The sequence below is a fragment of the Gigantopelta aegis genome, chromosome 4 (assembly GCF_016097555.1).
Source record: "Gigantopelta aegis isolate Gae_Host chromosome 4, Gae_host_genome, whole genome shotgun sequence".
Lineage (NCBI taxonomy): Eukaryota > Metazoa > Mollusca > Gastropoda > Neomphalida > Peltospiridae > Gigantopelta > Gigantopelta aegis.
In genome coordinates this window covers 64,963,013-64,987,315 of record NC_054702.1, presented here as the reverse complement: position 1 = coordinate 64,987,315, position 24,303 = coordinate 64,963,013, and the positions used below count along the sequence as shown (strand labels likewise).

Below are 24,303 nucleotides of genomic sequence, written 5' to 3'. Positions count from 1 at the left end.
ATATACGATTAAGATGGACGAGGGTGTATAACGTTTAATGCATCGTATAGCCTTAGTGACCTCAAATTGTTTTGAGTCTTTTCTTCGAAGCACTGGACTGATTCAAAATTATTATTATTTAACTCGTACAATTACAAAATAGAAAGTTCAGTTTTTGCACTTTGGATATGGTTGTCCCTCAGTGCTAGTGTATTGATGATACAGGAACTGTAGGATATGCCCTTCTCAAAATATCAGTTTTATTTCATGTCCCAACCAGTGCATTTCGACTGGTAGATGTCATGGCATATTTTATCCTGTTTATACAAAGCATCCTTATGTTAACGGAGAAATGTAACAGCTACCCTCTTCATATCATTCTTTATTACGTTTTTTTACTTTTGTAAAATTTTGCTTTTTTAATTTAAATGTTTTACTCTCAAAAGCCAATTATTAATTTTATTTATAATGTGCTTTGCATCAAAATGTGAATCAGATGAATGCAGTGTAAACACTGTACAAGGAAGCCACATCTCTGTTCAACATGTTGATGCCTCTAAGCACTTGTTAGTGATAGACTTACCAGCCAAACAGTGAACTATTACTGGTCAATAAATCAACAATTTGACACGTGCTTACATCAGCTGAAGGTAGAAGCACATCGATTTTGCGTAAAACCAATAGACGATTATAAAACACGGAAAATTAACAACCAAAGACCTAATTAGCAGTAGATACTAATTTAAAGGACAAATTCTTAGTAACTTTGGCGTGAAATGTTTCAAAATATTGACATAAAGAAACGGTCAACATATTGTGTATTAATGAAATGATTTTCAGCTATATTGGTGCAGTGTTACTTAGTGGTGAAACACTGGAGGTGCAATAGGATGCTGGATCCATCGCCCTCAATGGACTTGAATATTTTCCATCCCATTGTGTTTTCTCTCTATCAACAAATCTGAATGGCCAAACCATATTCCATGATCAAAATCATATCTCTACACAAGGCAGAGTCGATCCGCTATCAGGTGCTTGTCCTTAAGAGGATCACCTAGGAATTTCATCTCTCCTGTAGGAGAACTGGCACTCCTAAGACTAGCTTTGAAAACCAAACCTGCACTGAATAGAGAACAATGGAATATATAGCTTTGATGGCATGCACTCATGAATCACTCTACCAGAACGATGTGTTGGTCCTTAAAATCGGCATATGATGAGCATGCCCTAAGGTATCTCTGATGTTGTGAAATACAGACACCAAAAGATAGAGCAGAAGGAATATTACTAGACATGATGGGAACACTAATTAATGGAAAGCTGGAGTTATTCATTTTAACATACATATTGGTATGAAGGTCAACGTCGTTCTGAATCTTTATGTATAAATCAAGGTAAGAAATACATTTTATATTTTCTATAGTTATAAATGTAGTAAATGAATAAAAGGTAATCTGCAATGTTATCATTATTGAATGATATAAGATCACCAATATATCGAAAGGTGAAATTAAACTTTTAACTCCTTTGTTTTGATTTAGCTAGATTAGTTAAAAAAAACTGATTAATATGCACAGAGAAACAAATAAGCCAGTAATGAAGCACAGTTGGTGCCATGAAAAATAGCAATTTTAGACAGAAATATGTTGGCCATAGTTTACAATGTGCTGACATATCGATAAAAACATATTCCTTTCCATTCCACCATTTTCATAGTTTGAGTGACAAGTTTGTTCATAGAAATGAAACAATTCACATACAAGAATTAGAAAGCTAGTCATATTATCAATATAGGGAAAATAAATAATAACAAACACTATCTAATTTAAATAAGAGGTTTATTTTTGCGCCATGACTGTACATTTTGGTAACGCAGACCAAATTGACACCACGCACGCATGAAGGTGTTGGAGGAAGTAACCCAAATATACAAAGGTAATCTTTGATACGATTCATTAGCAGATCCAGAACAGTCTTAGATGGTGTTGGTATTCTTGGACGTTTCAGGGGCAGAATAGAATCCACCTCTGGATTAAAACATGTGAGTTATGTACACGTAAAACGATCAGAATTACATATACTTTTTACACTGAGCTTTCATAGAAACTATGAAACAATTATTAAATATGACCTGTCAAAATATGAAGATATAAACGAAATAAAAACATGCTTTGAAACTAAGTCTAGTAATTGACATGAATAAGATGAAGAAGAAGAAAAAAAGGTGGTTTCATATCAAACAGTTTAATTTAAATTTCAAGACTCTCCATACTGAAAGATTACTCCTAATATTAACAGTATGTTATAAAGTCATGCCAATAATACCCATTACTGGCATCAGTATTATTGTGCGTTATCTAATTGATTGTGAAGGTCATTCCAGCTGTCAGTTTCAATAAAAGAAGAGTTGTCCATTTATATCATTAACAAAACTAACGCGGTCACGATGGACAGTTAGAACAAGCATAAAATACAGAACAAATTTATCATTTTCACCATAAAACAGAAATAGCACGATATTCAAATAATTATTTTAAAAGCCAATACAACAAAGCATGAAAATCTTCATATTAATAATGTAAACAAACCATAGGACTATAAATGAAAATATGCTTGTTTTCGCTTGAGTTCTTCCAACATTTGTTCCTTTTCTCTGAGAATTTCCTTCAATCTTTGTATTCTGTCATTCTGACTAGATGCTACAATCAAATCCTGATTGGTTTTAACAAACTTGGACGGGATGCAAGATTGTTGAATTACTTGAAAAGATGAACAACTAGTGGCATTATTTGAAGTGTTTCCACCAACATCATTGCTAGAAACCCCAGGTAATGGTGCAGATTGTATTGCCGGAGCCGATTTCTGAAAGGGCAACCTGATGGTCATTACCTGATCACTGGCGGTTTTGCTTACTTCTGCAGTCTTTTGCGATTCCTCTTCATCGCCATATCCTTCAGTCACAGGTTCACTTTTAATTTCATAATTCCAGGGCAGTTTCCATGGTACAATCTTTTCCATTGTCTTGGTCTCTTGTTGTGTATCACCTATTTTATCAGATGCTGGCGTACCCGAATCGGAAGGTATGGCCGAGGTCGCTTTCATAATAAGCGGTGCTTGAATAACAACTGGAGATTGTGAACCTCTGGGTGCACCCGTTTTAGTATTGGACTGCACTGAATAAACTGTTGAACCAGACAACAGACTGGAAGCCAGACGATTAGATGTAGAAAGTGGTAGCATATTTATTGTTGAAGACTGGCTAAATGTTGGCAAAGACGAAAATATGTTTCTATGTGTAGGCTGGTTCATGGCATTAATAACTTGCACGGGATCACGCCCTACCAATCGATTCACCCCTGCCGCTAATCTAGACCTTACATCTGGCATTGTGGTCAATGCACTGTTTAGCAAAGGCCCAGTAAACACCGACGGCGCAAGTGGAGTGCCAATGTTGCTTGATACTGGAAGAAGATACAGTTTATTGTTCACCGCTACAAGTTGCATTGGTACTGGTAATCCTTTTGCATCATTAACAATAACTTTAGACTGCAAACCTTTTCCTGCATCGGCCACAGATAAAAGTTTGCCAACTTCAATTCCAGTTTTTACTACACTGGATACTACTGGAGGTTTGTTTTGGACTGATGCTGAAGTGATCAAAGATGATGATGAGCGAGATATGCCCTGTAGAATAGTTGGCATATTGTGCAAAGATTTATTTCCATCTTTGTTCATAACATTTGGTTTGGTAACACTAGTAGTTTTGGTTTGCTTATCACCTTTTACTTTCCGACACTTAAGCATCCCAAGTCTACAAAGAAATTTCAAAGTGCGCTGTCTGCAATAAGAAGAACACTTTCGTTCAAGAGCAACACTCAAATCACCAGGTCGGTTTCTACTTCTTAGTTTTCGTCTACACTTGCCACGCTTCTGCTCTGCTACAGATGACATAATGTGAGCTATTTGCCTGTCACTTAGTTTTTCAAGTACAGGGTAGCATGGATCCAGCGAGTCAGCTAGTTTCGTGCTACATGTGATCCCAGACTTGTTTTCGGGGATTACAGTAACTTGTCCCGATTGTGTTACTTTTTCCTGGCATTTTGTTGTCTTCACATTTATGGATGTAGAATTGTGATTGGGTAGGGAGGATATATTACTTATCTGCAGTGGAGGAAATGCACGTTCTTGATTACTGGATGTGGTGACTGACAGGCTACCTGCTTTATCAAACTGTTTTGTATGAACTGCAGAAATGCAGTTGTCAGCCATTTTTTCTTTCCCTGCAACACTTGCTCTTGGAGGAGATGTTATCACAATATGGGCAACAGAAGACTTTGATTTGCTAATGCTTTGAATGGTTTCTGCAGGTATTGGAACTTTGGCACCAGATGCCAATTTCAAAATAACTGGTTGACTGGGGCAAATACTTTTAAGTACTACCTGATCTGTATTAGAAAATTGGGGATTACTGGAGATAATTAAAGTGTGTTTTTTAGATGGTGCTGTCCTTGAAGTAACAGGAACAGATGTGCAAGGATTGTGCGTCTTCAAATTGGAGCCTTGTGCAGATGTAACTACCGGATTTCTGCGGATAATGTTTGCAAAGCCAGTACTATTTGCTGTCACTTGCTTTACGATGGGTACAGATGGAGGAATAATCACTGACGTCTGTGGCACTGAAGACGAAACTACTGGAGAAATTAACAATGACCGTGTAGCAGGCAAAGGAAAAATGTGTGGCTGAGAAGAAGTGGTTGGTGGTACAGCTACTGATATGCCTTGTGAAGGATTCATGATTGCTGCAGCACTGTGCGAAAAGATTGTCGAGGGAACTGCAGTTGGCTTTGTCGTCACCACTGTGCTTTGTGCTGTCGTACTTGGTATAATGATCACGTTTGGTTTCACCCCTTTTAAAGAATTCAATGTGGAAGGATATACCACCTGTATATTTCGCTCACGACTCTCATTCTGCTTTGGCATCGTTGTGTAGTTGGTCACAATCTTTGGACGAGTCGCCTGTTTGTTACCCACTTGTGTTGCACTGTATCCGGCTTGTACAATGGATTGTAACATATTTGAAGCTGTCAGACAGCACTGTGTTGGAATACTATTTATAGATTTGCTTGCCGGCATCACAGGCGTTGAGAGTATACTAGAAGTTAACGGTTGACCCACCTTACTTGTTGGCATTGTCATCAAGGGTGTGCTAGTGGGAAAATAAAACTTTTCGCCAGTATTAATAAAAGAGCTGTTTGGAATCAACTTGGAATGCACGTTTTGTATATTACTTAAACTGTCACCAGATGGAACAGCACATGTTCCAGTGGAATGCCCCGAAACTGCAATATTAACTGTTGCTGATGATGAAACCATCGGCATAGTAGTAGTGCAAGAGGGCACTAATGTCCTCACTGATCCTATCGATTGTTGCATATTAAGGCCAGTATTTTTTTGTACGTTTGGTAAAAATGTATCATGAAAATGTCTTCCATTCTGCCTGTGACTGCTTGTGATATCTGTTGCTGTCAGGTTCACTATTTTGGAACTGTCAGTTGATTCAGTATTCGACGGCAGTTCAGAATTTGAACCACATCTGACGCTCGTAAATACTGCCTTGTCTTCAGATAATGGATCAAGTAAAAGCATGAAGTTACCATCATTACCAGTCACAAGCTTCCCAGACATCGATCTGAAGATGAACATAAAAATATATATTACAAAAGGCATGTCATAGTATAACAAACAATGCTGTTACGTTAATAAGCACACCTATTTATTGTTTACGATGGTACGTTAAAGGCATATTGTCACAGACCACTGACCTATTTAATGGTCTAACAAAGTATTACCTGAACAAAAATAATTTGATTTGTCCTTGAATGTACTTTATTCAACCATTTTCATAACCACCATACTCCATTTATTAATGATATTTTGTAAAAATAATTGAATTATGGCAATGGTCCATAATTCAAAAACTAAAATTGCCGAGAGGGTTGACATGGATTTCACTCCATCATGGTTCAGTTAAGTTGATGCAATAGCTAGATTTGGTTTTCAACAATTAATGTAATTTTTAGTTATTATCAATTTTTTTTTTTAGAGAAATGAGGTCCTTAAATCCGTGACAGTATGCCTTTAAAGGGCTCATGTTTGTAGCAATACACTAACGTCTGGTTATGAAAAAAAGAAAGATAGTTGAACATGTTTTGAATACATATCAAAGCCGTATAAGACGGATATCGGCCTGAGTGTGAGGGTTGGAGGGGGGAGAGGTATTTTGCCCAACAATGAATAGTGGACTGAGTTTTCTTTCTTCCAGAGCAAAGACTTAATACACTGGTGGTACCTAAGTCTGTACACCTAACCACTTGTGTTATATTTTAAAGTTCAAATCTTTCTTTAAAAATATTTGTTTCACCACCACAGTACAATGAAACAATAAACGTGTTACTACTGAAAGATAAAAAAAATAAAATAAATGAACGCGTTTTAATGGCATACCCCCCCCCCCCCCCCGTATTTACTGGCCTATATGAAGGAACATAAGTCTGAGCAGAGCAAAGACTTAATACACTGATGGTACCTAAGTCTGTATACCTAACCACTTGGGTTATATTTTAAAGTTCAAATCTTTTTTTTTTAATATTTGTTTCACCACCACAGTACAATGGAACAATAAACGTGTTACTACTGAAAGATAAAGATATATATATATATTAAAAAAAATTAAACTCAAGAAATGAACGCTTTTTAGTGGCATACAACACCACCATGATTACATTAATAGATAAAATAAAACATTTATTTCATTTATGGATTCATAAATAATAAGGTATGTATTGAAGCTTCTATTTAAACGTGTAAGTTGATATACAAGGTTCATCATTACAGCAGTGACAGACACGTCTTGACAGGCGATACAAAAACACATTCATCGAGGCTGGCAAAAGTATACCTTTAGTGCATTAATTCAGATTCCCCCCCCCCCCCCCCCCCACCCCGCCGCCGATCAAATAGTTAGCTATCTGTTTTATACATATATTCACAATCAAAATGATGTTTTAACAATTGTTTTATGCATTAAATTAATGGTGTTTGGTTGTTTACAAACATACCCCAACACTTGTTTCGAGACGTAAAGTAACGTAATTATCGAGTGCAGACTCTTGTGCCGCACAGACTAATGTGATATGAGTGTACATGTATAACCCAAGGCTCGAAATAGCAAACTGTGAAAAGCGAAAAGCAGTCCATGTTTTAAACCTTGCAGGTGAATGGTTTTTTTGCTACCCCCCCCCTCCCCCCAAAAAAAAGGAAAGAAAAAAAACCCCAAAAGAAAAGGCGATAATTTAAAAAGAAGAAGGAAATGTTTTATTTAACGACGCACTCAACACATTTTATTTACGGTTATATGGCGTCAGACATATGGTTAAGGACCACACATATATTGAGAGAGGAACCCCGCTGTCGCCACTTCATGGGCTACTCTTTTCGATTAGCAGCAAGGGATCTTTTATATGCACCATCCCATAGACAGGATAGCACATACCACGGCCTTTGATGTACCAGTCGTGGTGCACTGGCTGGAGCGAGAAATAATTTATTAAGAAAGAGATGTTTGTACAGTTATCTACTGAGCTATTCAACTCGTGATTATTATATTTTAATTCCATCATGCTCACAGGTGCTAATTTTTCACGCACTATACCAAACCCTCACCTCACCCTGAGCTATTGTTTTTCAAGCAGCACATATTTTTTTCGAGCCCTGAAATCTTTTATCATATGGAATGGTGCACGCAAAAATCAATTTGCATTTAAATTGCTGAAAATACCAATGACTACCGAAGGGGATACACCATGAAAGTGTGTTTCACAAGTGAATTAACGTACGGTTAAAGGGACACGCATGTCAAATATGAGGCAACTAAACGAATATACCCATTAACTAAATAAACAGTCATTTTATCATTTCAGTATGTATGTCTGTGAAATTAACTGCAGCATGATACATAGTTGGACAGTTATTTCAAGTTCATTTATAGACAGTTTAAAAATGGTGGTTTATTTTGTATTGGAAAATGATTTATACTTATTACTGGCTTACTGGGATGGTTATTACAGAACATTGCGACGCATGCCTGTTCAGTCATTCTGCAAAAATCAACAGACCGGTACTTTCGTTTCTTCAATCCTAAGACTAATACCTGATGTGACGTGTTAAGTATTACGTAACTACCTGCTCACCAGAGGGCAGATTCAGTGGGATGGAACAAAATGACTGCGCCTGTTATATATAATAGTATAATAATATATAATAATTTTATTAATTAAATATACCAATATACTTGTTGATTTTAAGCGGTAATATGCATTAAATATCGTTGAATATGCACACTAGTCCAAAGGCCTTGGACAATCATTCCTTTAAGTGACACTAAATTTGCTAAAAACACAATTTCGTGTGGTCGGCGCAGGATGTGCAAAATGCGGTTAGTTAGGAAATTGTTAAAAATGGAACCCATTACATTTCAAAAGAAGTTTTGTATTGGAGGGGGGGGGGGGGGGGTCAATGACATACTCTTAGGTAGTATACACTCATGAAAAGCAGATATAATCCAATAATAGAAAGAAATGAAACTATCTGTTTAAAGTGTAATCTCAATCAAGATGAATATCATTTTCTTTTAAATGTCCATATTATGTTTTGAGCAAGAAATATTTCATATCGGAATACTTTATAGTAAATCCTTCAAGACAAAAATTTAATTTATTGATTTCCACCCAAAATATAAAGAATTTTATAAAGAAACTTTTAAATTGGTTTTTGTTATTCTTAATTTTGGGAACCTGGTGTAATGTTTTTTTTAAAAGAAATCTTTAAATTGGATGTACATGTATTGTAATTTGTACGCACATAGCGCACTATTCATTTGTTTTAAAAGTACATGTAGTTATCTTGGTGATGTGGCCTCAATAACTGAATAAATGTCTTGTCACTCATGAATTGCCGTCAACTCATAATTCCATCCAATGTAAGGTATGTATGCGTGTGAAAAATACTAACAAATGCCCTTATAGTTTAAGATTGACCTTTTTTTTAACAAAAAAGGCACTATTTGTGTTTCTAACCATTTTTAATGGGTACCCCCCTCCCCAGAGCACCCGCTGAGACCTATGGTGCTAGACTTCGCCCGCCACAAATAAAACCAAAACTATAACCCGATTCTTCTTCTTCAGATAGTACTGGCTGAGAAATAACCCACGGGACAAACCAAGGGACCTCGACACTACAACTACGACCCAATAGACATACTCGTTGCCACACAAAAGTGGAATAAAATATGTTGTAATTGCAAACAGATTACACCAGGTTCCCAAAATTAAGAATAACAAAAACCAATTTAAAAGTTGATTAATACTATATCAGCCATTAAAAATCATTAACTTACTTTTCTTCAGCTGACATCTTCAAGACCAGTAGGTCCTGAAATATAAAAAGAAAAAAAACCTGCCATGACAAATGAAATAATTCTACAAACCAATCCACATAACGGATAAAGAGGTAGAGGGCACTGGTTTAACACCAGAAAACCAATACATTTTGAGATACATTCTATACAACCACATTCTATACAACCACGTATTTTATGACATAATGTATTATAGAACTACACTGCTCCCCATTAGCCTAATCTGAACGACAAAACCGTAATACGCGATGAGGGCCGTATCTATGCACAATGCAGAATCGAATGGGTATTTGGAAAAATAGTGGTTGATTCAATGAATCTCTAGTACCTCGTCTATAGGAGGAAGCCATTCCGTAGGAGATCCTTTACTGAAGATTTCATACAATTTCTACCTTGCCGTTATGAGCATAAAAACGTGCTTTTACATAAAATCAATTGGTGAAAATGTACGCCCGCCATATATATCTGGTGATTCATAAAATAATAATAATAAAAACCCACTTTTTGAACTTGAATGTCGGAAAATGTATGCAAGGAGAGAAACGTAACGAAAATGTATGCAAGGAGAGAAACTTAACAATTAGTTTCTTATATTGTGTAGTGATGGTGAAATTTACACTGATTAAAAACTGTCTTTTAATCTAAAAACAAACAAACAAGAAATGCTATACCAATAACAGGCTATTCCACATGTACGTCTACAGTACACACAGAACATGATCAAACTACCATCTTTTTCTATCGCTCCCCTCTCCCTCCCTCCGTCTCTCTCTCTCTCTCTCTCTCTCTCTCTCTCTCTCTCTCTCTCTCTCTCTCTCTCTCTCTCTCTCTCTCTCTCTCTCTCTGGCATTTTAAAATAAAATTATATAAGTTTTATGCCAATTTCAATGTTCTGTGTTGCATATTCTTCCCACTATTTAACTTCAAATAATGCAATCCTTTAACACATTTTCAAAATAAACGGACGTTGCACTTGCTGAACACTCATACCAAATAAGAAAGTCATCCTTGAAAAGAATTAAGAGTTAAAATGAAAGTTCCAAATGACCTTAATATTGGTGCCACAGTCATTGCACGAAAGGTATCCAGCTAACAGACTCATCTCTTGTATACATGTATGTATGTATATATATATATATATATATATATATATATATATATATATATATACATACACACACATACATATATACACACACACACACACACATATATATATATATATATATATATATATATATATATATACATATATATATATATATATATATATATATATATATATATATATATCAACCAAATGTGAAAGTCTTCCATGAAAGGATTTACATGATTTAAAGTAATTAGAGAAATTCTAATCAAGCTTGGAGGGGGACACGAGACTGTGGAGAGAGAGAGAGAGAGAGAGAGAGAGAGAGAGAGAGAGAGAGAGAGCGAGAGCGAGAGAGTGGGGGGGGGGGGGGGGGGAGAGAGCTTTAACCAACACTGACCTAACTTAACCACGCTTATACACTGTACTAAATACAATTCCACAAAAACCTCATATATAACCAATATATACCATTACCAGGTTGATGTTTGCAAGTACAGTGGGCCAAAGATATGTGGACATTCCTAAGTTTGCTCCATTGTAAGATGTTTTCGACTAATAAAATATTTCTACGATTAAACTTACATATTAAATATATTTTCTTGTTTAGAATATCAGTGTCTGTATATTGAATGTGTTTCTGGTCGTCTTAATATTTCTAAGATGCCCAAATGGGCATCATTACAGAAAAACTGTGTACGCCATGATTTCAATTTCCTGGTTCCTGCATCAATGTCAAGTCTTAGCAATGAAAAATCATTAATATAACAAGCATTCTGAGAGTAGTACTAAAACAATACATGCTTCTGCCAGGCCCAACAAATGTTTGTATCTCTAAAGTTCAAGGGCCGTAAACCTGTAGGAAAAATTAGTAAATCACCATGAAAATCAAACTTGATCTATAACTGTGCATGATAAAGCAATAAACAAAAAGTCCACCTCAATATCTCGAGGCATTACCAGAAAAACATCCGAAAAAAATGCAATCTGATTAAAATTAGCTCTACTGGTTTACCAGTAAATCTAACAGCATTGTGTAGACTCCAATGTCCAGGTGACATTTCGTCTGTAAATAATAATTTAAATATCGACCAATCAGACTTCGCCTTTAATAACGTTATTTGGGAGCATACACATTCTAAAAATATCGGGCGAGTCTATTTTTGTAGCCCCACAACAGCGAACCATACCGATACGTACTGGACGGGTTAGGCGACTGCTCAACTGCAATATATTACATACATATATAACTCCAGGTGCTTAATTAATTTTTAGTGAACTAAATCAATATTCAATTTTACATTATAAATTATTTATTTATTTATTTAAACAAAACTAAATCAGTCTTCAATTTTAGATTACAAATTATTTATTTTATCAAATAAAAACATTAATTTGTAATTCACCCGAAGCATTTCGTATATCCTCGGGATAATTCCAAATGTTTTCAAATTCTGTTCAAATCAATGGCATGATTCTGCAAGTAAGGTTTTGATTGGTCGAATGAAAGGTCTACTGGACATGAGCTCCAACGGGATGCCGTTAGATCCACAGGTAATAGTTATTAACCAGTAGAGCTAATTTTAATCAGATTGAAAAAAACAATACATGTGGGACAGACGGACACGAAACGTATAGTCCCCTTCCTTTTGGGTTGATAGGGGACTAAAAAAAATAACATAACGTGAGACCATTTATCAATTTCTTTAAACAGAATTATCACTGGTTACCATCAGTATGTCTGAAGTCTACCACTCAACTTGATCACGATCATCTTCATTACTGTCACAAACTAACACAAAATTAGAAAAATAGCAATTTATTGTTAATTTTTTGCCATATATATATATTCTTCAAAAAAGTAGGGGAATCTGAAATATTAATGTTAATATCAACTATAAGACCCAACATACGTTTTGACCACAGACATCCTAGTAAAGAACGTTCAGGTCTGTTTATCAGCACACCGAAACACATTCCAAAGTCTGCACGTGCATCACGCAGTTGTCCCGTACATGTGCGTGGGGTGTCATTCTCGATTTTGACAATTTCCAGGAAGGTCGATTAATCACTGGAACATTATTTCTGTCAATCTGTTTCATTCTGTTGATCATACAGTTGTTACTGTTTTGTTTTTAGTCATTTTTATTGTTTGAATTTGCGATGCCACAGACCAATCTAGTATATGGTTAAAGTGGATTTCTTCACCACCAAAACCTATGACTAGACACAAAAGTATCATCCTAGGTTTATTTGAAGCAAGTTATATATTCAAAATATACATTTGCAGCAATATTGGTGGCCATCTTGAATTTCCTATGATGTAATTCCAATCTAGCAAATGGTTACAATGGATTCCTTGACCCCTCAAAACCTATGGTTAGACACCAACATTATCATTCTGGGTTTAAAAAGGTGGACGTTATAGCCAAAGATGTGAAATGGAAGCCATATTGGACGTCATCTTGAATTCCTCTAAACCCTCAATGATGACCATGGTTCATTAGGTAGATTCTCAAACGGGACATCCTGGGCTATACAAGTCAATCGACAAACCAATCTAATTAAAATTAGCTCCACTATTACATGTGGATCTAACAGCAGCCAGTTGGAGCTCATGTCCACCAATCAAAACCTTCCTTGCAGACTCATGCCAGTGATTTAAAAATAATTTGAAAACATTCCGCCTTATCCTGAGGGTATTCGACATGTTTCGTGTGAATTACGAATGCCTTAAAACATGTTTTATTTTATAAAATAAATAATTTGTAATGTGAAACTGAAGACTGATTTATTTATTTTTATTGTTTTTAATAAATAAATAATTTGTAATGTAAAATTGAAGACTGATAACCCATCCCGTATGTATTGGTATTATTCGCAGTACTGCGGCCACTAAAATAGACTCGCCCGATATTTTTTAGAATTTGTATGCTCCCAAATAACGTTATAAAAGGCGAAGTGTGATTGGTCAATATTTAAATTATTATTTACAGACGAAATGTTACTTGGACATTGGAGACTACGCAGTGTTGTTAGCAATCTGATTAAAATTAGTTCTACTGGTCTAAATAAGGCATTCGTAATTCACAGGATAATTCGGAATGTTTTCAAATTATTTTCCAATCACTGGCATGATTCTGCAGGTAAGGTTTTGATTGGTGGACATGAGCTCCAACTGGCTGCTGTTAGATCCACATGTAATAGTGGAGCTAATTTTAATGAGATTGTCGACAAACAAAGTATAAACATTTCCAGGTTCAGCTATAGTTCTACCGGACTATTTGTTAATGTTGAACCAAGATATTTATGTTAGCGTTATATTAGTAACGATATGATACCAAAATACAGTAAATTGCATTGAGTACGTTAATTTTGTTATTATGTTGTTTTGTTGTGGTGAAACTTGAGGTGACTAGCCATTATTTTATCATTTGTGAAGTTTCTGATACATCCATTGAGATTAGATTTTATGATAGTTAAGTACATAATTTAGTTATAATGTATACAATTACGCCCATTGGCAGTCATTTAGGAAAACAGAAAATAGTAAAGGAACGAGAAATGAGCATTGGGATAATACAGTCATCAGTGTACCATAAGGAACCATTGTCAAAAATCCTTTGCGTTGCTTGTAGGTATCCAATTAACTAAACATCCTGTAATACCGTAACGCTCTAGCTTATACATTAAACCTTCGTGAAAAAACATGAAACATTTTCCGTTTTAACAAATAATTCATGTATTTTTTATATATACATGTAGTTCTATTTACCAGTATATACTATAACGTGCCTTGATTAGGGCGGTAAGTACTGAGGGGATTGTTAGATTTATAAAATTTATCATAAAGATAGTTTACAACGATTTTTTCAAATGTTTTTTGTTGTTTTTGGTTTTGGTTTTGGATACAGCTAAACAATGATATTAGTCTGTAATTTGTAAGCCCCCCGTCTCCCTTTTTAAATTGCGCTTTAAATGAGCTATTTTCCATTTAAAGTACTACAAAGGTCTTAGTCTAGTGTGTGAAATATTTTCATTTCGATTTCCATTGAACATTAAAAATTGTGAGCGAACCTCATATTTCAGAAAACCAACAGCACCTGATAGTTACAAGGTGCCTTCATTCCATTCTTGTAAAAATCGATACAAACTAGTATTTGATGTCCAAAGCCTTTGACATTCTTAATGTATAAGCTAGATCGTTACGGGATTTAAGTACATTTACTCAATAAGATAACAAATTACAAACAATGCAAATGATGCTTGTAGATGGTTCCTTATTTATCTATGGTACACTGATGGCTGGTATACCCCAAAGATCAGTTCTTAGCACATTACTATTTTTGGTTTACGAAAATGACCTTGTCAACGAGCTTATTTAAATAAATAGTCGATTTACCTAAATATAGAATCTAATATCAATGGAAAGTTACAGAAACACAAAAGGCCAAATGAATGGCTAGTCACCTCAAGCTCTACCCTTACAAAACTCACGTAGTATTTCAAGTTTAGACCCCCCCCCCCCCCCACCCCAAACAAAAACCCAACCACACACATTAACGCACCCATTGCAATTAACTTGTATTTTGTTATTACATGGGTACTCACTGGCGTAGGAAGCGGCGGGGGGGGGGGGGGGGTGTGTTATAGGGGTATGTGCCACCCACACTTTTCAGATATTTTGCTTTATAATAGTGTAAAAGTGTGTAAATATAACAGTGTCCCCCACCCCACCCCCCCTTTTGGCACCTTCCTACGCCACTAGTACTAATATAACGCAGACACATACATACTGTCTTTAACATTCACAAAATGCAAAATGGGCAAATCATGCTCATAATATATCATTATGTAAATCAGCTTCATAAATGTATCGTTTCTGCATTGAGGAAAATACAAGTATTCTCCATGTCAATAAATACTTATGCCATTGTTCGAATCGAAAATTGCGTTATACCTAGAAACGGTTTTACATGTAGTCACACTCAACGATTGTTTTAGGAAATGCCTTGTCATTAAACATTCAAAATTGTTCTACCGACTCTCCCCCCCCCCCCCCCCCCCCCCCCCATAATTAATTTAAAAAAAATTATTTTTTTGAAACACATACAAATGTATCAAGATGATTTGGGTGGTTTGTTCATTTATTTATTTGTTGTTGTATTTCTTGAACATTAACGCCCAGTAATGTACAAATAATTAAATTTTCGTTTATCTTCAATAATAACGATTTAAAGGCATCCCATTGGTCCGGTCGTAGCAACGAGAGTTTGTTCATTTCTCGATGAATGCAAAAAGTATGTTGTCAGGGAGTGAGGGAAAATTACAAGATGAAGCCATTTCATATTGGTAGCTTCTATTACTGGGCTTTACTGTCTACAACCAACACATTTATTTAAAAAATGAAGGGGAAAACGTAGAGGAAAACATTGTGTGAACGGTTTCACCGATCATAGTTTGCGACGTCATTTTACATTCATCGATAAATGAACAAACTCGCATTGCTACGGCTGGATCAATGGGATGGCTGCCAAATGACCATATGCTTTTTTAAATTTTCAATTGTAATGCATTTAACGGAAGTTTAATTATTTAAGGACTGCCTCTTATTTCTTTTAGATTAATCCGAGTATGAAATGAAAAACAAAAGAAAAAAGAAGAAAAGCATGCGCAAACAAACATATCATATCACATTATTAGTATTTAATTTCATACCAATCATATCTAATAAAAAATAACATGCAATCCTTATCTCTAGCAGAGGACGCGGGGGGGGGGGGGGGAGGAGGAGGAGGAGCGCAAGTGTCCCCGCCTCACTTTGTAGCAACAGCGATGCTTTTTTTTAAATATATATTTATACATGTATTTATATGTGTGCCCCTCCCCCCCCCCCCCCCTATTTTTTGGCACCTTCCTACGCCCATGCTTATAATTAAATTTGAAACATACTTATTAATAAAAACACTAACACTTGAGCAATAATTAAATTTCTGTTACATTGATTACAATTTAACGTCATCCCATTGGTCCAGCCGTTGCAACGCGAGTTTGTTGATTTCTCGATGAACGTAAAAATAACGTTGCCAGGAAAACGTCATTTCTAGTTCAATCAACGAGGAGAAAAGTGCCATAAAGCTATGCTAGAAAAACCGTCTAGCACACGTCCACTAGATGGTAATGCGCCCTTTTCATTGGTTAATTGGGATCGTCGTTAAGGTTGTTGCGTCATTCCATAATCAAGATAGGACCTAACGTCACCACTCACTCTGCGATCCCGAGGAAGCAAGACGTTGCTGTTTGTTCTCTCGAATTACCCCGCCCCCACACAGCTGCTGGGGGTATTTGCTAGTTATGGAGTGGTGATGGAGTATCGCGTCGCTTACACCGGGTCACGGGCGACCATGACCTTGGTGTAATACTGTATGGCGACGCGGATACTTCGAAGAGGAGTTGAAGAAGACGGAGGAAGAGAAAACTGGCGCGGCATGGGGGGGGGGGGGGGTACCAAACTGGTGGCTGAACCGCCGGCCCCTTCTGTGACACTCCCCCCCCCCCCCCCATGACGACTACGCCACTGGCTGAGAAATCGATGGACGCGACCAGCGACGCCATGGATACAGCGATGTATCATTCGCCGCCTGGACCAACTACTTCCACGCCTAAGCCAACTCTGGTGCAGCGGTCAATTATTTCGACCGCTCCCGTTGAGTCGGCACGGCACGGAGACCTGTTGTTGTTGCGGCGGCGAAACGGAAGGCAACAACACCGACCATCCAGCCAGACATGGTTCATTCGCCGGTCCGACGAACTACTACCCCCCCCCCCCCCCCCCCCCCCCCCCACACACACCTTACCTAGGACAGGTAACCTCCTTTTTAGGCCAAGTCGGAATTAAAAAAAAAAAATTGGTCGAGGTTTAAATTTTTATGTTTATTTTTTTGTAAACAGTCCGACACACTTTACTTTGGCAGCCCGTCTAAATTGCTCAAATCATCTTAAAACCTTTTCTGCCGTGCACTCTAATTTACCTTTGGACTTTAATTTCTTGCCCATCCATCAGCAGAATGAATCAGCTTATTTTGTCCTTAGGTCTCAGACCTAACTTCTAAATTTCTATTGCAAATTTCGCCCCCCTCCCGGCCCGGACTTAGTCACTGGCGATGTTAGAGATTACGCCCGTGACAGTCGTGCGCGAAACCTTCGTGGCATATGTGCACGTTAAAACATATCCGCCCCTAACGTCACGTAATATGTAGCACTGCGTGCGTTCCTTCTAGTGACGTAATTTATATGCGCTGTTTTTGAGCAGGGCGTTACGTACAAAAATAATTATAGTAAAATTATAATTATGATTGAACTTGTCTCAAGATTAATTTTCCTGAAACTCGTGTCAGAAAAAAACATCTACAAAAGGACTCGCACCAGAAACCATTATTTCGGCCTCGGTGGCGCAGTGGTTAAGCCATCGGACTGCAAGCTAGTAGGTGCAGGGGTCGCAGCCCGGTCCCGGCTCCAACCCAGAGCGAGTTCTTAAGGGCTTAATGGGTAGGTGCAAGTTCACTACATCCTCTTCTCTCTCACTAACCAACTAACAACTAACCCACTGTCCTGGGTCTTGTTCCACGAAGCGATCTGAGTTAAGATCACCTTAACTATATATAGTTATTCACCTGGCCCCGTGCTTATAAACTTTAAAGGTAGACTAAACTCCAACAAGAGCCTTATGTGTTGGAAAAATGCATACCCAGACCACCAACACATACTGACACTTTAACAAATGAAAAACGCGTAATTTTAGATTTAATAAAAACCCATGATTATTCCTGCTAACTGGGGGCAGCCATTTTGTTTCGTTTTTGTGACGTCCAGTGGTATAGCTTGGGGCGAAGTGACGTCAGCTCCGTCTAACTTCTCTATTATGCACAGTGTAAAGAAACGCTCTAATTTACGATAAAGCGCTTCGCTTTCATCAACCTGACTTGTAAAACAACACAAATGACTTGATAGTATAATAAACTATTTAACTAAATATATTTCTGTTTGCATCAATAGAACGAAATGGAGTTGTAGTATTTTTTTCTTTTAAAAAATCCAAAGAAAAAATGCATATTATTAGGCCTATTGGTAGTATACGTTCGAGCAAAAACGACCACTCACGATACCCAAGTGATAATTTTCTTTTCTTTGGGACTACGTAATTGGTCAGTTTTGTGATTTTAGATGGGAAAGTCTACTTAATCAAGGGTTTTACAGAATTACTTACTGTAATAAAGTAACAGGACGGCTGGTAAGGTCCATTACGATTTGAGGTTATCACACACTACTCAGTGATCTTAATAAAATAGGCACGTCTTTTTAGTGTGTCTTTGCCTGCCAGTGCCAACTACACAATTGCACGAGTCTCCCCTGGGTTGTCATGCCACGACCAGAAGCGGTCAGGCCCTTTATAAGGGCCCTATGGGCAACCTAGGGAGACACCACAGCATCGTAGAGGTCTAAAATTAACGAGCTACTCTCGATTCACTAATATCAAAACCTATATTAGCTCGGCCATTTATCTTTCGACCGACCGTTCAAAATTGAGCCAAATTCCATCAGTCAAAATTGTGCACCCTTTTTCTCTTTGGCATTAACTGCTCCATTTAAATTCCATAGCACCACCACCACCCGTCTGCTACCGATTTGATCGGGATGCTGGTGCTCCTTGTACCTGCCCAGACGCGGATCGGGGGGGGGGGGGGTCGAGACCCCCCCCACCCCCCTGCTCGTGACCAACGATTTTTCGATTATGAGGTTTTGATGCGCGACTGACGATGAAAATTTCCTATCTAGGGGGGCCCTTCAAAGGCTCAAGGTTGGACCCCCCCCTGCTAAAATTCTTGGATCCACCCCTGCTGCCAGTGCATGCGGACCCTCCTCTCCCCTCCCCCCACCTTTCCTGTCATGGACGGAAGAGCCGACTCCTGTGCCCACGACAGGCGTGCACTACAACAGCTTGTTCTGAATGTGCACGTAAAACCCTATGACCTGACCTTAGTGTGTCTAGACACAGTGTCTGCGGACCGTCTAAATATACATCTGCCAATCAAGAACCACAGGTACAGGCAACGGAAAGAAAAGACCAATTAACCAAGAAAACACTCCGACTATTATTTCAGTACGTGGATTAATTTATATACAAAACATAATGCATTTATTTCAACACTTTGACAATGGTGGCTTATTTTGTATTGAAAAATAAACCACATATACACGATGCTATGTTACTGGGATGGATATTAGTACAGAACATTGCGATGCATCTGCAAAAATCAAGTATGTTTTGTTTCTTCATTTCGAAGACTAATTCCTGACGTGACCCGTTAGGTATTACGTAACCACCAGCTCGCCAGAGGGCGTATTCACTGGGATGATACAAAATGGCTGCGCCCGTTATTATACAATAGCTGTCACATTTAACCGTTTTATTAAATAACTATACGATTATACATGTTGATATTAAGCAATAATGTGCATTATGTATCGTTGAATATGCATACCAGTCTAAAAGCCTTGCTTTAGCATTCCTTTAAAGTCTAGACTTTAACGTCATGGCAACGCCATTTCAAATAGCATTACGATAAAGTCTGGACTTTATTAAAGTCTAGACTTTAAGTTCTATAAGCACGGGCCCTGAGGTGATCTTAGCGCTAAGATTGTTTTGTGGAACGGGGCCCTGAACAGACAGCCTAGATAGCTGAGGTGTGTGCCCAGGACAGCGTGCTTGAACCTTAATTAGATATAAGCACGAAAATAAGTTGAAATGATACGAATCAAACCATTATTCTAGCTCAGTCAACTAGTAGAAATGTGTCAGAAAGCCATGCTAGAAAAACCATCTAGCACACGTCCCCTAGTCAGCAATTTTCATTGGTGAATCGATCTCGTTGTTTAGGAGGTAGACGACGGTTGCTCCTGTAATATGTAACACTGCATTCATTCATTTTAGTGGCGTAATATATTATTCAAGAATTGAACGTGAAATTTTTGAGTTTCATGCTAGTATGAAACGCAAAACCGCTTTACACACATTAGTATGAATGGCTTCGCGCTAACGCGCTACGCAATTCATACAGTGTGTAAAGCGGTTTTGCGTTTCATACTAGCATGAAACTCAAAAATATTCACGTTCAATTCTTATAATTCCAAACACATAACCAAGTCATTAATGTAAACCTCTTTAAAATAAAAAGTGAACTCTATTTTCCAACTATTTACTATTTTATTAACACGAAATTCATACTCAACATTAGCGGAATCCCTATGGTAGTTTCGGCTTTTCCCGTCAATAGCCGAATGAGAGAATGACAATGTTACAATCATTAATACAATTCATATTAATTTTTTGCATTAAATATCAATACCAACTAGAAACATTTTGAATTCACTAGAAACATATAACGTAAGTAATTTTAATAACTTTTAACCTGTAATAAAAATGTCTGAAGCGATCTATTTTGTATGGTATAATTTATATGTGAAGCGGTTGGTGTATGAATATTTAACTACGAACTGTGGATGGGCGCCATTTTTTGATTACTGTCCAGATTTACCAATTACGACGTTGAAATTAAAGTTATAAAATATTTGAGTGCGTGAAAATTCCATGTGTTGATAGATCTGACATGGACAAAGTGGTTTCAATGTTTCCGGAAATGGATGAAACAGGTGTGTCGCGAGTTTCTGTGTTTACTGGCCTTGTAATTGTGGAAGTGGCAACACAGGATGGTTTTGGCATGTGTGACTTCAAGTGGTGCGACACAAGTATTCGTGACATTTGACAGTGCCATGCTGATGTTTCGTTTTTGGAAAGTGGAACATTCTCTGTTGTAGCTTCGAATTGAAGCTTCGTTCCTGTGTCCCGACATGTACATTATATGCCTAGTTTGAAAACCCGAGTCGTTTAAAGATTGGATCGCAGTGGCTGTGTTGTGTACCGTGTACGTCACACTACAATGCCGTTGAATGCGCGTTACTGCTAATGGTTGGCATGAACTGACTGAATTTTGTTTTTGAAATCGCTTTTGTAAAAGACCAAATTCCATTGGAATTATACACTTTTTTGGGATCGACAAAATAGATTTTTAGCTGTGGGATTTTGAATTCACTATAAACATGTAACGTAAGTAATTTCAATAACTTTTAACCTTTAATAAAAATGTCTGAAGCGACCTATTTTGTATGGTATAATTTATATGTGAAGATTTTTAGATGTTTACAAGTTTGACGGCAGACGATTACTGTTTGATGTCTAAAAATAGAATATCAAGGACATTCCTCGGGGATTCCTTTGTTGACATAATTCATAAAGTAGTTCCGGCTATATAGCCAAAAATAGTGCTAAACTGAGATTCATGGTGCTATGAATGCCAGTTTTTATCATCACGTGATACGAATTTGACCAATCCAAGGGTTTATAATAAAGGGATTTTTAGAGATTGGAATTATTAGCCAAGAGAAGGGTCGTGACGTCACGGTACAAAAATAAAATGCAGTGAATTTTATAATAATTATACTAAACTTACGACTGATTGAACTAGAAAATAGTTCTGGCACAGGGCTAAAGCTCTCTCCAAGGACTGATTTTCTTGAGGCTCCTGTCAGAAAAACGATCTTCATGCCAGAAACTATTAATCTCATGACGTCACTTTATATTGGTAGTTTGTCTTGCGTATGTGTTTAAGAACAAAAGAACTTTTAGTGTTATTATTAGTAAGTATGTTTGAAATTTAACTATAAGTATTGTATGCTATTTTTGGTACGTTAATCCGCAAACTCTGCGAAAGAAAAAAGTCCGGAAAAAATATACGCGAGATAGACAGGACAGAGACAAAATCTACCGTGCACCAGTAATTATATCATTTTTAAAATGTCATTTTAATATAAAATCGCTACGCTGTGCTACACATTTTGTGACTGTTAATGTTATGCATTAATTAATTCACACAAAAATGACCAACAGTTCATATAAAGAGGGGGGTGGGGGGGGGGGGGGAGCATGCGCGAACAGAGTGAAAGCGATTCACTCAAAAATATGGCATGTTCTAGTTTTATTTTTGTTCATACCCAGATGAGCCTAAAATAAATAAAAGACAATCCTTATAATATTTAAATCATACATATTTAAATCATATTCCATTTTTATTTTTTGTTCTTCTTTCGTTCTAGAAGAATAATACAAAATGATGCCACTTTGGATGACGTTCCATGACGTCATTTTAAAGTTCATAGAGAATTAAACGCGTTGCTATGGCTGGACCAATGGGAGGCCGTTAAACTGTAATGGATATAACGGAAATTTAAATATTTAACGTTAGATGCAAATCCGTCTAGTGAGGTATCGTTATGCCTTTAGCAATAGCATGTATTTAGTAATCACGTGGTTTCGGATAAGGCCAACATAATACGCTTGGTGATGAAACTTTGAACATCCCTAATTCTGAACGACAAAACCACAACACTTGATCAGGGCCCAATTTCACAAAACACCGTAAGGCTAGTTGTGCACGTAAATGTAAATTAACGACTAAACCACAATCTTATTATTGTTAAAATTACATTAAATATAGTTTGAAGAATGCATATATGTTTCGTTTGTCCTTAAAATGCTCCATTTAAAGTAATGTAATTTCCTGCATAAAACTGATGTCAAAACACACGTAAACGTATGACCGATTATATAACTGTAAGTCACTGACGTACTGTGATGTTTTGTAACATTGGTCCCAGGCCGTATCTCTGCACAATAGGCATTTGATAAAATTGTGGTTGATTTTATGTATCACTATCAAGTGGCTTGCCTATAGATAGGACAACCACTCCAGAGGAGATCGTTTACTGCAGATTTCACCCCTAAAGACGACCTTCGTCACATTATCCTACTCTAATAGTAATATAACGACATAAGCAAATAAGTAAATAATAATAATAATAAAACATTAAATAAAATTCAGCACGTACGTGACTATTGCTTCTCGATAAAATGTATTTAATTATGCAGTATGCTCATTATTTGTTAAACGTCAAGTGTGGTTGGATATATCTAGAAATTCACAAATATTGCATAAGGAAATAATGCATTTACAAGAAAAAAGAAGAAGAAAGTTTACGTCATTTAATCGGAATGACGTCATTTATAGAACTTTAACGCTGTTTGACTATGAAATCCTGAATTATAGTAACAGAAGATCTACATTTTAGCGTTAAAATTACTTCTTGAATTAATCAACTTTTTCAAGAGGAAACAAATGGTAAATTACATAGTCACATTTCAAGAGAAAAAATTTCACAAAATATTGCAGTTTTGATTAAGCTAATTCTCATTTAAAAAAACAAAACGAATAAATAACGATACATTCTGTATTATAGTATAAGAATCAAAACCTTCTCATAGCAACACCACAATAGAATAAGCAGTCCTAGGCCTTTGCATTCCTAACCGGGTAGGAACCACGTGACCGTTTCATAGCACTAAACTGACAATTAAAACATTCACAACATACTGTTATTTTGGCTTAAAATCATAACAGTTAATAGTTTTCATCATCAACTAACGCATTTTGTAAACAATACTATCTTCTAGCACAATATCCGAAGTCGAAAACTTACCCACAATGCTTAAAACATCCTCAAAAACGCTTAAATAGGTCCTACATTCTATGCAAATGGCGGAAAAAATGTCATATCCCAGAGTTCTTAGCGTTAAACCGCCCTCTCA

General features: G+C 36.8%; 1 protein-coding gene across 2 annotated transcripts in view; it reads right to left on the bottom strand.

Annotated features, from left to right (window-relative positions):
• Positions 1 to 1,800: 1,800 nt before the first annotated feature.
• Positions 1,801 to 24,303, bottom strand: part of LOC121370932 (mucin-17-like) — a 38,034-nt gene continuing 15,531 nt past the window's right edge. Inside the window, exons 1-3 of one of the 2 annotated variants that reach the window (XM_041496478.1) lie at positions 24,195 to 24,293; positions 9,434 to 9,468; positions 1,801 to 5,668 (exon numbers count right to left, since the gene is read on the bottom strand). In XM_041496478.1, the coding sequence (XP_041352412.1) occupies positions 2,575 to 5,668; positions 9,434 to 9,450 (3,111 nt within the window). In that variant the 5' untranslated portion in view covers positions 9,451 to 9,468; positions 24,195 to 24,293 and the 3' untranslated portion in view covers positions 1,801 to 2,574. Of the gene's footprint in view, positions 5,669 to 9,433; positions 9,469 to 24,194; positions 24,294 to 24,303 lie in introns of those variants that run through there. The other variant, XM_041496477.1, reaches the window with a different exon arrangement.